At 43.3% G+C, this 21,328-nt stretch overlaps 1 protein-coding gene across 1 annotated transcript in view; it reads right to left on the bottom strand.

Annotated features, from left to right (window-relative positions):
• The window catches only part of BCHE (butyrylcholinesterase), a 35,893-nt gene extending 17,712 nt beyond the window's left edge, over positions 1-18,181 (bottom strand). Inside the window, exons 1-2 of the mRNA XM_085322288.1 lie at positions 18,091-18,181; positions 10,318-11,839 (exon numbers count right to left, since the gene is read on the bottom strand). Of these exons, the coding sequence (XP_085178414.1) occupies positions 10,318-11,834 (1,517 nt within the window). The 5' untranslated portion in view covers positions 11,835-11,839; positions 18,091-18,181. The remainder of the gene's footprint in view (positions 1-10,317; positions 11,840-18,090) is intronic.
• Positions 18,182-21,328: the final 3,147 nt, after the last annotated feature.

The following is a 21,328-nucleotide window of genomic DNA, read 5'->3' as shown; positions in this document are numbered from 1 at the left end:
CACCATCCTGCAACATACAGTTGTGGTCATTTATGTGGCTTAGGGTATGTATAGGAACAAAGCAAGCAAGAATTTTTCAGCAGGGTTTTATTCCTTCCTCTTAACATATATGCATCCGACTTGTTATTTTAGATGCTTTTTGGAAGACCAGTCCAGAACTTTTTGAGATGAATCAGTTTGTTTGGTTTTGATCCAAATCCAGCCAAACTAAATAGAAAGATTTATGGATTTGGATGACGTCCTAGATAGAGAAGCACCTGTAGCTGTTTATAAAAGAAATTTCTCTACTCCTAGGCTGAATTTACAATGATTATATAACACATTTTCCTGGACCCCAGGTTCTTCTGTGAATAGTTGTGTTTCTTAAGAATAGATATAATGGAGGCAACACTGTGGCTTAGAATGGAAAACGTTCCATTCTAAAGAAAATTTTTTGCAATATCTTTTTTTGGGAAAAAAAAGTGTCTGCAAAGTAGTTTGCAAGACCCTTACGCCCTTTCACACGATATCAATTTCAGCTTTCAAGGACCACRTTTCAAAGCTGCTATTTTTTTACACTCTTGGCTGCAGCAAGAAATCAGAAGAAACTATAGTTTTTAGTCTCACTTGTAGGGGTTGAGAAGGGCTATTTGGAAATGGAAGAAGGTGCTGAACCCTACTGAGACTTTGAAGGAAGAAATCATTTCCGTAAAAGCTAAGTAAAAGAATAAGTAGCCAGAAAGGGAAGTGACACCTGACCTTTTACTCCTCCTCTGAAACTGGCTGATCTCCTGTACAACCTCCCTCCTCCCTCCCATGACCTCTAAAAGCAGAAAACTCGCACACTATTTTAGCTTTTATTGCTCCCTGGGACAAATCTAAAGAGTATCTGAAGTATTGCTTCAGAACTATTAATACTATATTTTAAATTCCCGTCAACTTTGGTAAAAATTATCAGTCTTGTTGGTTGTGAGAAAGAATAAATACTCCACTCATATGTATGTGATTGCTGTTTCCATCTCTTGCTTTCTCTGCCATTACTTTCTATAGCCCTGCTCCAAAAAAAATCACCTAAATTCATTGTGTCCTGATGGACTTGATTATAGTAACATTTTTCTTCATATTTCCCGCCAATGCTGTTGTCAAATCTCTGCTTGTGGTAGGAAGAGTACGAGCCACAAATTTCTACAGCCGTGTAGTCTAGGCCTAACGGACAGCCCCGTGTGGGTAACCATTAGGTGACCTTCTGGTGTGTATATATGTGTTATTGCTTCACCAGAAACTGAGCCACCTATATTACACTACTTCATTAATTCAGATAAAAATCACAGTATTTGACCRGCAGCTCTGGTAGAGAAAGGATGTCTCTGCGACAAGTTTGAGGCAACACTCCTTAGAACATGTTTTGTATTAAATTAGGTGTTTGTCTTACGTTCCCTAAAGGAAAGGCAGAGAAAACAGATGGAAGCAGCCAGGGATGTCTGGGAAAGATGATGGCAGCTTTTAATTTTACATCTGCACTGGCATACGAYTGTGTAAGATAATTAACTGTAAGCATGAAATGACTGATTTCCTCTTATGCAGCTTCTAGATTTGTGGGGACAGAATCTCACAAACCCTGTGACTAAGTTGCTAACTACATTTACCCACAGCTGACTTCTCTTGCAGCTGATTGAAAAAAAATTAAACATCCTATTGAGCTACCTTTGAAAATGTGATGTTAGGTAACCTCTGCTGTTCCTCATTTCCTCCTTTTTTCCCCTTTGCCATTTCCCTGAAACTAGCCAATCTCTCATGTTGGGAAGTAAATTAAAGTGTGTACTGAAAGGTTTCCATTCCTCCCGCAAAATTTCTCAGCAAGGCTTCAGATCAGTATGCCAGAATCACCTGGAAAAATGACCCCATTTTTTCGCAGACCTTTGAAACTCCGATTTCTGCCTTTTGAAGACAAAACAAGGAGTAAGCTGCAGAAAAGCAGCACTGTGCCTGCTGAAGAAGAGCGCTCCTAGAAAGAGGATTACACGTGAGCACTAATTAGACCTTCCAGGGCTTTCTGCAACCATGCGTTTACATGCCGGCAAATGTTATGATTTAGTGAGCGCAATTCCTAATCCTGGATTACCTCTGAAGTGTATTGCGCTTATACGAGCCCACCCCACACATAACTTGTAAGAAAGACGTTCATTCATACATTTTCTTCGTTTCACTGTTCTCAGCTCCTTTCACCCCAAAACTGCTAGCACGTCTCTCAGACATTTTCTTCTCCTATCTTTCCATCTGCTTTTGTTTGTCCTTTCTTCTTTCTTTCTTTTCTCGTTCATCTAGTTCCCTACATTGCCAGGCATTTCCCTCCCTTGTTTCCCGTCTTCTTCACTCACACACTTTCCATCGCACATTAAGTAATTCCAATCCAGGCCTCGTGTTTCCACCCTCAAACCTGAGGTAGAAATCAGGCGATGCACGCACGGGCGTTTTTGTGCCTTTCTGCCTACGCGTCTTCAAACACAGCAAGTTTCCCTTATTTGGTGGATCCTTACTGCTGGTTTTGATCYGGCAGGCTTTGACAGTATTTTTGAAGTATTTGCTGGCTTTTCTACCTGTGATTGTCACTGCGGTCACAGAACACAGGCCAGAACTGGAGAACTGTCCTTGCAACGCAGCTCTGACTCRGGGAGCTGTCGGTGATCGTTTTAGGAACAGTGACGCAGCGAGACAAAGGGATTCAGGTGCAGTGATCTTAAAAAATCTGGATCAAAATAGCTTTCTATAGGAAGCACAAAAGCATACAGCAGATCTAAATCTTTTTTTTTTTTTTAATTGAAGTCCGCTGATTTTAATTACAGTGCKTTTTCTTCTCCCCTCATCAGGAAGAGGCTTTTTACCTGCTGCTCTATTCCTGACAATCRCATCCGATCTTAACCTTTTCCATAATGTGTCACCAGTATTATGTTCAAGGCCAACCTTAACATTATAGTTACAGTTTTTAGTTTGATGTCTCGTTCAATTATTCCTACAATATTTGGACATTTCCTTAATAGAAGCTCTCATCTGATCTTTAAAATATGCGATTTGACTCATCTTTTGTAGAGAACAAAACCTGTACAGACTGAATTGGGTTTGCTGCACATATGGAAAGTAACAAGACATTTTCTTGTGTTTTTGCAACAGTGGCAATGATTTTTAGCCRATCTAAGCATTTTGTATCCTAGGCGTATTTCAGAAAAATGACTGAATTAAATATTCCTGGTTTCAGTTTTGAAATTCTGTGGCAGCTTGTCAGCTTGCAARCCAGAAGCCGAGATGACTGCCAAATGTGAGTCTCTAGTTACTGATTTTCCATGATGTACTATTTCCAAATGTATTAGATAGGTAGCTAAAAAGAGATTTCCATTACTGTTTCTTAGTGTAATAATATGTACAGACACTGAAAACATGATAAGTCACTTTTAAGAATCCAGAGTTAAGTGAAGATGGAGAAATAGGTATAGAAAAACAACGTTTCCTAAATYGTGGCTATTTTTTGTTCGTGAACAAAAGGACCTGTGAGGATGAGCACCAGGTCTCAGGGCTGCGGCCCCTGCCTGCGTCTGCCAACCTCAGAAGCAGGGACCCCCACAGTACATTTCTTACCACAAAGTGCCTCAGTGGCACGTAGACCTTCCCGGTTTCTGAAGTATTAGCAAGTTAAAAAGGAAGTTGGAGTTTTTTCACTTTTGCTTTTTTTAGTATGCTTTTTCCTTTCCATACGTACAAGATATGGGTCCCCAGTTCAGCCTGTYCTCTGGACGCTATATAAGCCTGCTGGTTTTGTTCTTGCTGCTCTCAGCCTACTCTCTATAAACATGTGGTGATAAGTTGGTAACAAAAGCACTGAGGTTTATTATATGTGTACTGGTGGAACATCAGGGAAAGGCAATAATAACCAGCCAAAGTGCTTCCGAGCTTTAGTGGGACCATCAAAGCCTCTCGAATTCCCCTAAAACATAGGAGGAAATATTTCAAAGGCTTTGCTTTATAGAAAAAGCTGCAAAGATTTGTTTCATCAGTTGTAAAACTGGCAGTGAGACAAGTTTTGCCAGTTTCCTTTTATACGAAACATTTTTCACAAAGCCTTAAAAATATTATCTTTGTATGTTCCACTGTGTTCTTATCTGAGTTTTCATCTCATCTGATTTGTCTGTCTCCTTGTCACTTTACTTCACTCATGTCTAAAAAATAGTTACCAAACCTAATGAATAAAGTAATGCAAAAGGCATAACCTAGCAACTACTGATTTGGGATGCCATATATTTTTTCATGATAAATAAAACGCCGTCTTACTAGAGTTAGCAGAGCATTCTGCTGTTTGTGATTGATAGTACCTGTTAGTGTCACTTGCTTAGTTTCAAAAGCTTTCTGAAGAACATCAAAAGTGAAGCAGAGAAATGAGTTCTTAAAGTATTTTAAAAGAGAAATCTTCTCTCACCATGGACCTTATTTAAAGTAAGACATACAGACAGGCATTCAGGAGAAAGCCAACGAACACTAACTCAATACTGTTAAAATGAACTTAATCTGTATTCACACATAAGCACACTGAGCCTCATCTCCGCCCTTCCATATGATATTGATATCACACTTTGGTTTCCTGCTGAGTACAGTTTGGSTGACTCTATTTGCCTGTCCAATTTTGATGTTTCTGGAATCTGCTCAAGTGATTTTTAGGCTACCATTGAATTGATGTTCAAGGGACAATAGTGTCAAACACGAGAATCAGCTGGTTCGGGGTAAAAAGAAGACTTTTAAATCAAAATTAAATCACTATGATTAATTTTTGGAGTCTGCTCTTCCTCGTAACCCAAATATCTTATTATACTTGATCTGTGCTGGAAGCACCAGTAACAACCCTCTTTCTTCCCTCGCTAACAGCACAGAGATTTTCAAGGGAGCGATGACAATGTTCTTTCAAGGCTCAAATATATGCAAAGGAGACATCTTGAGAAATTATGCTAATAAMGCTAGAAAAGGCTGGGTTACTTGGTCAGCCTTACTTGACACCAAGAGTTTAATCCTTAAAAGCTGCAGTGCTAATGAAGCAGCAGCAGTATTCAGGTGATGGGAAGGAACCGCCACGACGCGTGCGAGTCTTTGCCGTCCGCACCCCAGAGCTTAGTGGCAGGTTAGTAGAAGTCGCCTTTCCCTGCACGTTAGCAGACATCGGAGCAAGGCCGATGGCACGTTCGCCAGCCAGGACCGCTCCTGGGTATCCGCACACTCTCCCTCAATACACTGCATCCAATTTAAAACCATAAGGACACTGGAAGATACAACAGTTGAGCTGCGGGCAGACTTCAGATAACACAACATCAGAGACCCTGTGAAGTGCCTGATTTTGGAAGGCAAAAGCACTTCAGCCACACTATGAGAAGTTGTAACAGGCTGCACTTGCCCAAGGTATAAAAGACTGACTATCGCCGCTAGCGATGCTCTTCTACACACYGCGTAAATCACAGCACAGCATCTTGCTCCACAGGTAGCGCGCTCTCGCAGAGTCTAACCTGGTTTCTCTTGCCAGGATATAATTGTACAATGGAGGATTGGGGCTAACGTACAGCAACTCCCACATCTCAAGTGCCTAAAAAAATTTAAAATGACATTAGGACTAGATAAGGATACTCTAAATGATGTTCTTTGTTCAGAACAGAAGTAGAATAACTGAAATAGTTTGCTAAATTATAATAATAAATAATAATTTGCGCCATTCATTACTTAGAYCTGCTCTTGAGGTAGAGCACGCGCACAGTTCTGAAGGGAATTGTTGCTGAAGGTGTGTAGAGGGCAGGTGAGTTGCCCACACTGCCAGGTGAGCACCTACGCTCTGTTTACCAGGATCAAGCTCAGCATTAATTAGTAATAATCCAACAGACTGATCCTAAACATCACAACTAGAAGTCTTATGGGCCTGCCAGCCTGTCCTTTTCTCAAGTTATTTCACACCAGCTGCTTGAGCAGACAGACCGCACGAGGAATTTCACTCTTTCCACCTCAGACTGCGTGCAGTGAAGTAACAGCACGGATATGGGTTGTGTATCCAGACGCAAGCCCCACCGCAGGCGGTGCCGGGTAGCCCGTTCCTCTGTGCAGGAGCACGGGTAGTTACCACGTCCGCGTCTCCATGCAGCCCCTGTGTCAAGATCTGCTCTGAAACCTGTGCCCCATCTGCGCGTGGGCTAAGCGGCAGTTTGCRCTGTGGCCCCATTTCCAAAAGAAGTGACCTTCTGGGCAGGACTTCAGCATCCTTCCACATCCATCCATAGCTACCAGGGGTTCCCGAGACACTAAATCCTAGCTTGGGTAAGTGAATCTGCAGGGAATCTCATGAACAAAAGCTGATGGCCTATTGTCAGAGAAGAATAGTGCTGCAGGGTCTACACAGATGTTAGAGACTATGTAAATATATGGCAGATTCCCCCCCCCCCACAAAAAAAAAATCACACTATACCCTTGGGTATAGGAAATGAATAAGAGAATAATAGAATAATAGATAGTCTTTACCCTGATAATTTTTCAGGAAAAAAAAAAAAATAAAAAGTCTGTTATCATGGCTATTTATGTTTAGCAAGATTACGAAATAAAACTGGTCCTCTAGGGTATTTAAACTTTTGGCTTTCACCATCATCATTCTTAATCCCAGTGCTCACATAGGGAGGAAAACTAGAGAGCATTAGGGTTTGAAGAGTGGGCTTGACGCCTCCTTGCGAAAAATGCCGAGCCAGGGGCTGCTGCACCAAAGGTGGCACAAAATATGCTGCCCCGTGCAAGGCAGCTGCACCAGTTCACCAGTCTGTCAGGGAGAAAGTTCCAAGAAAAAAAACTCATTTATTTCAGCTTGTGTTGACTCTATATCTTCCCCCTTTTTTTTTCTGCAGGCCTCTTTTTCCTGCCTTACGCTGTTGTACTTACTTTTACACATTAGAATATTAGGTCAAACGCCCTCACTAAAAATTGTGCTGTACAATATTTCTGATTTTCATCTTTTTGCCTAATTTTTTGCTCTTGCTTTGCAAACATCAATGGGAAAGCAATTTTTTCCCCAGATGTTTGTCCTTTGATCATGCCAGAGTTTACTATAAACAGATGTCAAACACAAGGAGGGCTTCCCCAGTTCTTTATAAATGTTTACTGTGTGCACAAAAGAGCCAGGAAAAAAAAAGAATCTGCAAATTTTTTTTTGAATTATTAACAATGTCTATTATTTCTCCACTCATTCTACCCTGTGGATAATTTATTACAGAATCTAACGGGGATCTGTGTTCAGTATTATGAGGAAAGCGGCACATAATGGGTTAATACTGATCTGCACTTTTAGTGATACTCAAATTGTGTGATTGTATTATCTCCCATAATAGTCACAGTTTGGATATTTGTGGTAGAAGCGGGGGGGGGGGTTATTTCCTATTTGCTGTAGAAACCACTTGAAATTCTATCTGTAGGCTAATCTAATTATAGTGCAAATGATAATCAGACTAGATGACAAGACTGGTGGCTAAAGTCTTTTATAAACTTAAACCTGAATGTACCTTCTGTTGTCTAATTTTAGCCAGACACAGGGACAGTGTACTCTACTTCCTGCAGCAGGTAATTGGGACACAGGAAGGAGTGTGTGTGTATATATATATATATATATATATGTGTGTGTGTGTGTGTATATATATATATATGTACACACACACACACACACATATATATAGAGCGTATATATATTTATACTATAAGATACTGGAAACAGATAGCTCACAAAAATGTAAGTAATGTTCTTCAAAACCTAGTTTGAACCTAACTTTCTCTTTTCCTAACTAATAAATAGTTTTGCATAGTGGAAATATCTACAATTTTTGGATGGTGTTGCACAAATCCTGATTGCCAGTTCCTGTAGGGCAGGTCTGTAAAACTACAGCGTAATAAYAAGGAGCCTTTGCTCAGCCCACTCTCACCACGGGCCTGGTGACACTAGCTTCAGAGCAGTGTTGTCACATCATATCTTCGCAGCGCAGGAACGGTGACCACATTTTAGGTGACCTCATTGCACAGCCTTCGCCTTGGGATTCCTTCACGTGCATTTTTGGCATTGATAAACCAACTGCACAGCCCGTTTCCAAAGCGCACATGGCTGCTGAGTGCTGCTTTCTGCGTCTTTCCCACAGAGCTCACAGAGAGTGAAAAGGGAAGCAAAAGAGCTCTCAGATTAAATTTTGCATTACATTTTTACAAGTACAAAACCTGTATTAAAATGTTATGCATTTGAAGAGTTTAATTATCTCTGTAGTCATTCTCTGAGTTTTAAAATGCTCATCATTTACAATAAACAAAATACATTACAGGCTCTAAGCTATAAAAAGAATAGCACTTGTTAAATTGATTAACGCTTCTATGTATCCAGACAAACAATTACACCTTTTGATTAAAAAAATCTGTTAAAAGAAGGATGCTTGTAAAAATTAACCGTTAGTTCTGCAGAAGGAGGTCTATGAAACGCATCTTACCAATCAATGGTTATCATTTCCTTTRCTCATAAAATAACACTCTTACACACCTGTTGAAGGAATAAGCCAGTTAGAAGAATATTTTGGTGGGGAAAGGGGGATGCAGTGCAGCAGGCTTATTAAATAGGGACTATGACAACCCGCGAAGGGTGGTAACACCTGGAGCTGGTAACGCTAAGACGAGCAGGTGGCAACCRGGTCCGTGAGACACCGCAGGCACACGGGAACTGGACCATCCGCGGCACGTGGCCAAAGCCGAGCTCGTGCTTATGCTGTGCCAGATTCAAATAGTCTTTTCCTTGGGGGGAATATCAGGTTGAAATAGAGAAGATGTATACCTGTCATTAGATCTCCTTTTGGACAAATGTGTTTTTTTCCTAGCAAGGAAAGTTCCAAAAATGCATTGGTGAGTCAAAGAAGTGTCACAGAAGAGCCCCAGTTTATTGAAACACTTGAAAAAAAAATGCCCCAGAGTGAAAGACTCAAGAACACAACCTGCTTTGTTTAACACACTAAAGCTTAAGCATAATCCGACTGGAGTCTGGAACTAGCTCTACGGCGAGCACAAATTTAATAATATTAAAGCTTAAGAAATTGTCCAAGATTAACAAATTATAGCAGCTGTAAAACTAGAATAGACAAAATTCAGACCAGAAAGAAAACTTGTCTTTTTAACYGGGAGCATAATAAATCTTCAGAACAACCCACCAACATTTGGGCTGGATTTTCCATTCCTGGAAACGCTCAAGTCCTACGTTTTGTGTTACGTATAAGGTTGTATGGACTAAATGAGTACAATAGTCTCTTCTGATTTTTGATCTATTAATCCACCAAGAAAAAATTACTAGGTCCTGTTTCAAAGCTGACTTCAGTCTCTGCAAACCATAACATAACCTTCGATGGATTCRGTAGCAGGACATTCACAAATCAAAAGAAATTTTGTGGAAGACGGCTCCCCCTTCCTTTGGGGGACTTGAAACTAATTGCACATGACGGTGATAACGACTGTGTTTCTTATAGTGATGTAAAACATTTCAATCTGAATCCTTTGTAGARAGGGAAGCACACAGATGGAGTGGTGCAGAGCTTTGTGCGCCGCACAGCTAAGGGTTTTCTCACTGCTCTCTTGGGCACTGCCTTAATACACTGGTGCATTCAGCCCATTTCATACATGCAAACGAAATATGCTTATTTGGTCCTTATAGAAGAAGATACACAAGAAGATACACAAGAAGATACACAAGAAGAATATGTCGGGGCATATTTCATTTAAAGATGAGTCAGATGGATAGGAAAAGTGATTTGTCATTGACTTCAGGGAAACCCTGGATTAAACTTGTAGCACACTTGGAAACCTAAGGCTGAAAAGCACAGCCTGCAGTCCCAGTTGCTTCATAGCATGAAGATAATATACCTTCATATTACACATCTGCATGTTCTGAACACATTACATCTTAAAGCCTGTTGKTTTTTCTCTCTTCTAATGTTGTAAATTTTTCTAGAATTTGATATATTTTGTTTCTAAAATGTAAAGCACTTACCTTCCTTTGTAACAGCTGCTGCCATGGCAAAAAATGTAGGTGGGTACACAGTATTTTCTTAAGCTCATCCAATAGAGTGAGCTACACACCAACAGTTTATTTTACTAAGACATTGTTTTTATCAGCGCTAAAGCAGGAATTCTGGCTAGCTGGACAATTAATCCTTCCTCACAGTTCTCATCAGACTTCAAATCACAGTCAGCATGGGTAAGGTTTCTGTGCCTGCAAAATCGCAAGCAACTGACCAATCAAACACACKTCTACAGGAAACTTACCCTGTTTTTGCAAAACTTGCCCAGTATCGCAACATGGACCTACTTAAGATTTCTTCAGCCTTGGTGTAATTAGCTCTTCTTTCTAAGGGTAATCCAAACACAAACTCAATCTCATAACCGTGCATCACTCCCATCCACTCCGGCCAAGGGAGCTTCGAGGATCGATGTTCGAAGAAGTAGAAGAACGCGTTGTGTCCGAACTGTGCAAATTTTTTTGCGAATTCCACAGCAGGACATATTATRTTGTAATCACCAACTACGTCATCCATGGCATCACGGTAATGTTCTGGTTTCTGCTCATTTTCCCAGTCTGTGTACTGAAATATGATCGATTCCACTGCAAGCTGGCTTGCTTCTGGGAAGGCATATGTTAAAGCCGTTTGAAATTCTGTTTTATTGATCAGGCTATCATTATCTTTGCTGAAGCCAGGTACTCCATACACTAGAAAACTTGATCCTTCATCTTTGTTAACGCCAATTAAGATCTGTGTTTGTTTAAAAAGGCCATTTTCAACCAATGTTTTTGGCATGTCCAAAAGAAAATCACCATCCACAGTTGGACAAAAATATATTTTAAGAAGAGAATCATGTGTTACAGCAAAAATCTCACTGTCCAATATATCCTGAGGGTCCTTGTCTTGGAGGCAGAGGATTAGCTCTGTCTCATTRCTGGTAGGACAGTGGAGATGCTTGGCTAAAGCCACAGTTCTGTTCCTGGCTTCTGACGGTGTTATTGCGCCCCAAGGGGCATTTGCAGATCCACTTTGCATGATGGCTCTTGTGAAAAAAGGATGGCTTTCAGGAGAAAGGACATGGTAGCTGACAGAAGCCGAGCCAGCACTCTCTCCAAAGATAGTCACACTTCTTGGATTGCCTCCAAAAGCTGCTATGTTCTCCTGGACCCACTGAAGTGCTAATCTTTGATCAAATAAACCTGCATTTCCAGGAGCAACCTGGTTTCCTGGCAAAGCCAAAAATCCTAATGCGCCAACCCTGTAGTTCATGGAAACAACAATGACTCTTTCAACCCTAGCCAGAAACTTGCCATCATAGACAGGCAGGGAAGATGACCCAGTTTCAAAGCCACCTCCGTATATCCACACCATCACAGTTGCATTCTTGGTTCTGGGYGAGGGAGTCCATACATTAAGGTATAAGCAGTCTTCACTTAGGTTGGTTTTTGGATTCCACATCTCCGATCCAGGAAATCCAGGGAAAGCTGTATCTACAGATTGGTAACAAGAGTTTGCCTGTTTCGTGGCATCCCAGACATCTGACCACTTCTCACGAGGTTCTGGTTTTTGAAATCTCAGTCTGCCAATGGGTGGTTGCCCGTAAGGAATTCCAAGGAAGGCTGTCACAGTTCCCCCTAGTACCTGCAAGTTCACCCCCCTTACTCTGCCTTTCTTAGTTGTAATGATGTTCTCTTCAGGCAGTGCCTTCCTGATGAACATATTCAGGAGGAGAAACCACATAAGAAATCTGGTATAGACACGTGTACCATTTTTCCAAATCATGGTATCTGAAAGAAAGGAAAAAAGAAATTTAGAATTTGTATGTTAACGTATCAGTATGAGAACCAAAAGCGTTTGTTCAGAAAGCATATAGATCCTTCCAAAGGCACTGGAAACAAGATGGTGCCTGGCTCAGGGGTCTTTAACCATAACATCTGACTAATTTGTCTTGTGGTAAAATCCTTCTTAGTATTTAGCACAGGCCCATAGGCTCTCAATTTAGGTGGGAAAGGACCACTGGAGGTCATCTGGGCCAAAACCAACTAAAATTTGGACAGATTTCTAAGTTAGATGGTGTTGCTCTGGGCCTTGTTCAGTTTTGAGTGTCTCCAAGGATGGAGATTCCACAGTCTCCCTGGAAAACCTCAGTTATAAAATATAAAATATAAATAAATAAATAAATAATATACATAAAATGACACCAGCTTCCAGTTTTTGCAGGTAATTTCTGTAGGAACAGAGGACTGAAAAAGGCTGTCCAAGGTTTAAGCCTCGAAATTTGCAAGAGAGGACCCGTAGATATTTATCATAGAATCATCATAGAATCACAGAATCAGTAAGGTTGGAAGGGATCTCTGAAGATCACCTAGTCCAACCTCCCTCCTCAGCAGGGTCTCCCAGAGCATGTTAGACAGGGTTGCGTCCAGGCGGGCCTTGAAGATCTCCAGAGAAGGAGACTCCACAACCTCTCTGGGCAACCTGGTCCAGTGCTCCGTCACTCTCACAGGGAAGAAATTCCCCCTCACGGTCAGGCAGAGCTTCCTGTGCTTCGATTTGTGCCCATTGCCTCTTGTCCTGTCACATGGGACAACTGAAAAGAGTTTGTCCCCGTCCCCTTGACACCCTCCCTTCAGATACTTGTACACATTGATCAGATCCCCCCTCAGTCTTCTCTTCCCCAGGCTGAAGAGGCCCAGCTCTCGCAGCCGTTCCTCCTAGGGCAGGTGCTCCAGCCCTCTGATCATCTTCGTAGCCCTACACTGGACTCTCCCCAGTAGCTCCATGTCCCTCTTGTACTGGGGAGCCCAGAACTGGACACAGGACTCGGGATGAGGCCTCCCCAGGGCTGAGTAGAGGGGCAGGATCACCTCCCTCAACCTGCTGGCAACACTCTTCCCAATGCATCCTGGGAGACCATTGGCCTTCTTGGCCACAAGGGCACATTGCTGGCTCATGGTCAACTTGTCATCCACCAGCACTCCCAGGTCCTTCTCTGCAGAGCTGCTCTCCAGCAGCTCAGCCCCCAGCTTGTACTGGTGCCTCAGGTTATTTYTCCCCAGGTGCAGGACTCTGCACTTGCCCTTGTTGAACCTCATGTGGTTTCTCTCTGCCCAGCTCTCCAGCCTGTCCAGGTCTCTCTGAATGGCAGCACAGCCCTCAGGTGCGTCAGCCACTGCTCCCAGCTTGGCATCATCAGCAAACTTTCTGAGGAGGCACTCCGTCCCCTCATCCAGGTCAGTGATGAAGAAGCTGAACAGGATGGGACCCAGTCCTGAGCCGTGGGGGACACCACTAGCCACAGGCCTCCAACTAGACTCCATGCCACTGATGATGACCCTCTGAGCTCTGCCTTTCAGCCAGTTCTCAATCCACCTCACTGTCCACTCGTCTAACCCACACTTCCTGAGCTTCTCTAGGACGATGTTATGGGAGACAGTGTCAAAGGCCTTGCTCAAGTCAAGGTACACAACGTCCACTGCTCTCCCCTCATCTACCCACCCAGTCATTCCATCCGAGAAGGCTATCAGATTGGTTAAGCAGGATTTCCCCTTGKTGAATCCATGATGGCTACTCCTGATCACCTTCTTCTCCTCCACATGTCTGGAGARGACATCTAGAATGAGCTGTTCCACCACCACTCCAGAGATGGAGGCTGATCGGCCTATAGTGTCCTGGGTYCTCCTTCTTGCCCTTCTTGAAGACTGGAGTGACATTGGCTTTCTTCCAGTCCTCAGGCACCTCTCCAGTTCTCCATGACTTTTCAAAGATGATGGAGAGCRGCCTGGCAACAACAACTGCCAGCTCCCTCGGCACCTGTAGGTGCATCCCATCTGGGCCCATGGGTTTGTGGATGTCTAGCCTGCCCAGAAGGTCTCTAATCCTTTCCTCCTCAACCAAAGGAAAGTCTTCCCTTCTCCGGAGTTTCTCCCTCACATCCAGGCTCTGGGATTCCTAGGGGCTGCCCTCAGCAGTGCAGACTGAAGCAAAGAAGGCATTCAGTAATTTTGCCTTCTCTGTATCCCTTGTCACCAGGGCCCCTGCCCCATTCGGTAGCAGGCCCACATTTTCCCTAGCCCTTCTCTTGCTGCTGATGTATTTGAAGAAGCCCTTCCTGTTGTCCTTTCCAGAATCAATTCCAACTGGGCCATAGCCTTTCTCGCCGCATCTCTACATACTCTGACTGCATTCCTATAATTCTCTCAAGTAGCCTGTCCCCTCGTCCACATTCTGTGTACTTTCTTCTGTCTGAATTTGGCCAGGAGCTCCTTGCTCACCCAGGCAGGTCTCCTGCGCCCTTTTGCTGCACTTCTTACTCATAGGCATGAACCACTCTTGAGCCTGGAGGAAGTGATGTTTGAATACTAGCCAGCTCTCCTGGACCCCCCTTCCTTCTAGAGCGTTAACCCATGAGACTCCACCAATTAGGTCTCCGAAGAGCCTGAAGTCCGCTCTCCTGAAGTCCAGGGTTGCAATCCTGCTTGTTGCCTTACTTCTTTCCTGCCRGATCCTGAACTCCACCATCTCATGGTCACTGTAGCCAAGGCTACCCCCAACCTTCACACCTCTAACCAGTCCCGCTCTGTTGGTGAGGACAAGGTCCAGCAGGACACCCTTCCTCATAGGCTCCTCCACCATTTGTGASAAGAAGTTRTCATCAGYRCATTGCAGGAGCCTCCTGGACTGTTTGTGCCTTGCTGTGTAGTCCCTCCAGCAGATGTCAGGGTGGTTGAAGTCCCCCATGAGAACCAGGGCCTGYGATCGTGAGGCTAYCTCCAGCTGTCTGTAGAAGGCCTCCTCAACCTTCTCTTCCTGGTCAGGTGGCCTGTAGTAGACACCCACAACAGTGTCCCCCGTGTTGGCCTGCCCTTTGATCTTTACCCATAAGCTCTCGACTGCCTCCTCCTCCTCCCCCAGGCAGAGYGCGATGCATTCCAGTTGGTCTCTCACATAAAGAGCAACTCCACCACCTTGCCTTCCTGGCCTGTCTTTCCTAAAAAGCGCATTTATTTAGAGGATCAACAGACTAGCCACTCCAAATGTTCCCACAATCTTTGGATAGAATCATGCTCTTCTTTTTCACGCAGGCAAAACTGGCCCTAGCATAAAAGGGGTTATTTGGCAAAARCGTTACAAAAACTGTGCAGTTTCACTGACTCGCCGTACAGGGCTTCAAAACAACACTGCCCCTAAAAAATGTAGATGTGAAGAAACCAGGCCAAAGAGGGAAAGGTCATACAAGTAGCRTCTGACTAGGTGGCCCTTGGGTCGTATATCTGTGGTCCGATTTTTTTCATGCCACTGGAGTTGTGAGTCCACACTGGATTTATGTCACAGCACAGGTTTTGCTGAGTCTCGGAGSCCTGCTTCCTTCCTGTTCCCAAATATCAGCAAGTGCTCCTTCCATCAGCGATATTTGGCCATCATCTTTTCCATCGTGTTTTCCTTAGTTAACAGATGACTTCACCACTCAATGAATAGAACATTTTATGATCTGTGATAGAAAATGGCATGCCTGATTAGCCGCTATTCTGTCTGAGGTCTATTTGGTAATCTGTATTCTCAAGTCAATAAAGGGGAATAATAAACATCACTATGCACAAATTTTTCCGCTCATTAACATGCATCCCATGAACTCCGGAAAGGAGCTTGGAGTCATGTTTTAATCCAAGGATTTCTAGGCCCAGGCACGTTTTGAGCTGCATACTTGTGTCACAGCACATGCCTGGGCTGAAGAAAAGATAGCACTGCTATAAAATCAAAAAGGCACTAGATGGTCACGGTGTCCTACTCATATGTCTTAAGATCTGAAGGTGTTTCTAACAAGCACAGCGCATAAAGTACCTCAGCTGACTGTCTCCACTAGCTCTTGTGGGCACACAGAGGTATGCCAAGGTCTGCACGCAGCATTTCTTTCGAGATCTTTTTTCTATAAGGTGATTTAATCYGGTTTATAACCACCATATTCATGAGAAGTTGTCATATTTCTGCTACTTAAGATAAACATTAAAATGCTAAAAATACATATGGATTTTTTTAAATCTGTGTAGGCAGTGCCTGATAATTTGTGGACCCTAATATTTTAAAATGTTACAAAAATGCATTTTCCCATGGAAAATGAAATGTCAGAAGAGCATTCGCAAAAACCCATTTTTATGGCTTACATATTTGAAAATGCTCAACAAAGCTTCCTTCTATTTTTTCCTTGCTGTCCTGTTGTACATAGTGTACTCAGTCCTGCCACTTTAAACAGTCCATTCTTTGTTAATAAGAAGCACTTGTGTCCTTAAAAGGAATGAGGCTAATTTCTGTGGAAAGTACAGCTGCGCTCCCAATCTGAGCTCCTCTTGCTTGTTTGCATATTGTTGGAAATAAGCTGAGAAAATGCTGGGAAAAAACAAAAAGGAACATTTTGCTCAAAGATGAATTTGAGATAGAATCAAAGGAACAGAGAAGAATTTTCAGAGAATGTATCAAAACCGATAATAGATAAACTTTGGAAAAATAAGTATCTATCCTCAAAGCGCATTTTTATTTTTAAAAAAGCGGCAAGGTGGGGAACAAGGGCAACAGGCTTTTCGGGGTTTCTCTAACGGCTCACCTCAAGCTTTACGCACGAGAAGCCTGCACAGGCCCGCGCGCGCTGCGCTGCGCGGACGCGCGCGGTCAGCCCGGACCGCTCACGCGGCCCTGCGAGCCCGGCTCGGCCGCCTGCTCCTCGCCACGCGCCCGCTGGTTTTTTCCATTCGTTCCTGCAATGAAGTCTTTGGAGRGCTCGGTGAGAAAAGGCACACGCGGCTCAGATCGGGGCTAAGCTCTTGCTCCCTCTCTCACGGTCAACCGAGACAAGCGTGGGAACCATCCGTGTTTACACCGGGAGCCTCGCGGCACGTGTGTGCGTCCCGTGCACCGCTGCCTGAGATGGGCAAAGTAATTCCTTTAATCTGTTATTTCAGGAGCTCTGTAGTTTTTTTTCACGTATTCACTTTTAACATGCCACYCGGGACTGAGCAACAGCAACAAATAGATGGGATTTCCAATACCATCATCACAAAGAAAAGGTAATCACACGAGCGAAAACAAAAGGGGTTAAACATCTTAAAGCTTTTAATATCTAAAAATTAATCTTAAAAAGAGCAGGACAAGGGGAAATCACTCCAGTATTTCAAAACATAGAGGCATAAATGTTGATCCTAAAATGTTTTAGATGAGAATCCTAAGGAAAAAAATAATAAAATGATCAATTCTGTACATTTCTAATTAGCTTTACAATAAAATAGCTGATACTTTAAAGAAAAAGTTTGAAATAGAGCAAGCTTGAAAAAGCAAGAAGTTTTAAACTACTGAATGAGAGGCTATGTCTAGTTTCAAGTTACTCTGCTAATATTGACGAAAGTATCAAGTGACAGAGGATTGCTATTACCTCTTGAATGTATGGCAAATATTACATTTAATAATGATTTTAATGCTGCATTAAAACAAACTCAGCAATATATAGCACACTGAGCAAAACAAACATTGCTTGATTATTACTATGAGAGTAAAAGAGTCAGAAGATTGCTTTGGCTCATCAACTTTAACCAAGTGGAGATATATCATATAATGTATTTGCATACTTTAAAAAAGCTGCTTCTGCATTAGTTTCACCCAATAAAAGTTAAACAGAACATACATCCTTATTCTCATCCAGCAAGGGAATACAATTTATTTCAATGAYTGTTTCCTCTCCTTGCAAATCTTTTCCAAGCCAAGAAGTCTATACACAACACTATGTAATCGCTATTTAAATAGCAAAGATGGTTGAATTAGTAAGTGATTTCTAGCTCCGTTTAATTTGCTCAGCCGTGACTCTCCTGAGTAACACCGAGGGCTGATGCACACGCCTGCCTACTTGTTCCCCTCGCAGGGCACAGTGAGTTTTCCCAAGAGAGCAACAAATGGGCAGAGCATAACATTTTAAAAGATCACAGTCCCCAYGCAAATCAACTCAGCTGTAAATTGCCCTGGCAGACAGAGACATGTTAAACAGAGAATCACTTACCCCACCTCTGCCACCAGAACTACAAAGTTTGTAAGAGTCAGGCTCTTTGAACACTTCAGTGAAAATGCAGTATGCAGCTGCTGCTTTAAGCCTGTAAATTGGACAGTACTGACATTATAATCAACTGTTTCTGACACAAAGCTCGCGAGAGCTGGCAGCCGCAACTTGATCTGTAGGCAGCCGTGCTCCGGTGCCCGACATCTGCTCAGCCGCTCATGGCACGGCTGCAGAAACGCTACGGCGGGAACCCCGTTTTGGAGAAAAGCTTCTGCTGGACAGGGAAGATAAAATGATTTTTTTAGCACGAGGCAACAATTTCGTGATCGAAAAAAGCAAACCGAATTATAAACGTGATGTAACTCTGCCTCTGTTTCCTTTGTCTTGCGTGGAGAGCTGCTCCTGCCTGTGGCTTTTGGCTGCTGTACAGCTCAAGATTAGAGCAATTTTAAAGTGCCTCAGACTTTTCTTTTCACTGCATTTAGTTATTCCTCATTACAGACAACGGTGGCAGAGAAAAAGGAGAGTACTCTGTGCAGACACAACCACCAGCAGCATCAGTCGTACTACTTGACTTATGACAGCTGGGAGCTGCTGCAGAAATCTGCGTTGTCCTCTTCTGACGTTAGGTTTAAAAGCGGTGCCCAGAAGGGGTCACCTAATGTTTTCTCGCTGTTCTAAGGCATAAAATAGGAAATCCCTCATGATGGTTCGTGTTTATGATATCCTTCTTGTGGTTAGGGTCTTCTGACCCCAAACCAAGGGTTGGAGGCGCCAGGGCTGCCGCCCCGCGGGGGACGTGTCCCATGGCCCTGCCATCACTCAGCGCTTCTTCGGTCACCCGGCCGGGCGCGGGACCCTGCTGTGCCCGGTGCTAAAGGTACAAACGTAGGGAAAATCGGAAGGGGAGGYAGGAAGATAAATAAATTAGATACGTGTACCCATCGCTCCCTTACAAAACGGCTTGTGGAAGCCCTGCTGGAGAGCCGGCGCCGGCCTCACGCCCCCTCCGGACCACGCGGCCGTCCTCGGCCGCCGCGGGCCCCTGCCGGCCGCTAGCGCCTCTTTGAAAGAAGCGACTCATTTTTCCACACTTTAAGGTTTGCATCTACCCACAGCCTTTGCTTCCCCTTTTAGAGCTCGGAGCAATTACTTTCCCTAAATTTAACGATCAAGCCACAGCTCTGTTTCAGTTATACAAAGGGRATATTTGGCAATGCACAGAAGAGAAAGAAAGCAGAAATAAGAAGTACAAAGTTCATAGACCTTGACACGGAGACTTCAAACTATTTTTAGAAGCTAGTATGTGAAAAAGTGCTTTAATAGAGAAAAGTTCAAGAAAGCACGGTCATTTGATTTCTTCTAGTAACTTTAAAATGGACCTTTAGCAGCGGATATTAAATTAGGTTTACTGCAGGGACATGTCCATTCGAAAGAACATGGCCTAGGCTAAACCTGAGCCAGATTATAAATCCCTAGGATTTCAGCGTGAAAGTGATAGTTTGGAATTAAGAATTCTTAGCCAAGATTGTGATCTTAGTTACATAAGCATAAATCTTTAATAGCAAAATATAATTAGCTTGGAGTCAATTCTAGAGACAACTCYAGCCGCTTGCTTCTCGAAAAAGTTGAGCTGCGGTTTCCTACAGGAATAGGAGACCAGAAGGAGAATCAGCTGCAACCTGTCCTGCCCGAGCAATCCCGGCTCCGCTCGCCGGGGTCCTTCCCCGCCGCGAGCCCCTCTGCAGCGCCCGGGGCCCTCGAGGCGAGCACCGAGCACCGAGCACCGGCTCCGGGGCCGACTGAGTGCAAAGCGGGACAAGGTGACCCGGGGCAGGGGAGCGACTCCCTCGCCCCGCACTGCTCCTCGGGGCGGAGGAAACCCTCCGAGGCCAGCGTCGGGGCTACCTGGGGGCAACGGGGACGTTAGCCCAGGCTGCCTGGGCGGCTGTGCTTCTGCACTATCATCCTTGGCTCTACTGTTGGACTGCTATGGCCCTTTTCTATGATTTCCCCCTTAATTAAAAAAATTAACATATAAATTAAAGTTTCACAMCGGTGTGCTGTGAGAGGAAACAGTTATTTTAGTTATTACTTAGCTTACTAAGAATACCTGCACGAAAATTACAGATTAAATACACTTAATGCCTTTAGTAATTTTCTGTAGAGTGGTCATTTTTTTAATATTCCCCTGGGAGTTTGAAAGGAAAGGAGGGAGGTATCCAACAGCAGAATATATAGTACAGCTTATACATAGATAGCTATATACTGATGCCTTTAAATATATATATATGTGTATATATACATATATATATATATATATATATGCATTTATCTATTTATTTATACTGTTTTTTCAGGTCAAGCAAAACTTTAAGGCAAGGTTGTTTGTTAAAAATCACCACCAAAGCTAATCCTGTATTTTATCGTTGAATATGGGCCTGTGAAATATATCTCACATAGGTATAGGAATTTTGATAGGGGAGATGTCCAGGTCTCTTGGGAAATGAAAGCAAAGGCCAGCTGTGGGAAAGACGGGTATTTAGTAGTAAGATGCTTAGAAAATGTAAGCAATATATGTTATGGAAACATCAAATATTTTTGTTATTACTTATTTCACTTCTTAAGCTGCCCTTCAGCATATTACCCGAATCTTTTAAATTTATGAATAGCCTAAATTATGCTCATTAGGGGTTACCCAGGGTAATCACAGGGTCCCAGCTTGGCCTCCGAAACCATCTACAGCCTCACACCGACCATCTTGTCTCTAATACGGAGTGCTCAGAACAACTTGCCAAATTAAATGATATTGCATGTAGAGTGCGTGCATGTGTGAAGAAATGCCGCATTTTATCCGGCTTTTTACCAGTRTCCTCAAAACGAGGTTCCTGTTACTAATTTCACTGGCAGCTGCCTGGAAAACATTTGATAAAGCCAAGGGGTCAGATACCTTGTCCGCACCCTGGAAAGGTCCCTGAATCAGTGACCTACTTCATAGCCAGGCACTTACACTTTTCTCTAAGATTTTAGGATCCTTTAAAACCACGGGAAAGTGTTACGGTTAAAAGGACCCTGCTAACCAAGGAGATGTTAGCAGTTTGTAAAAGCAGAAAACATTTTTTTTTTCACTTTTTGCTCAGAGGGGAAAAAAACGCAAGTTAAATTATTGCTAAACTTYCTGCAGTGTCATTTGCGTGAATAAACGGTTCTGTTTGAGCTCGCCGGCCCCGCGGCGCAGCGG

This window comes from Rhea americana, unplaced genomic scaffold (assembly GCF_003343005.1).
Source record: "Rhea americana isolate MKP2758 unplaced genomic scaffold, rheAme1 scaffold_76, whole genome shotgun sequence".
Taxonomy (NCBI): Eukaryota; Metazoa; Chordata; class Aves; order Rheiformes; family Rheidae; genus Rhea; species Rhea americana.
This window is presented reverse-complemented; position numbering and strand designations above follow the sequence as displayed.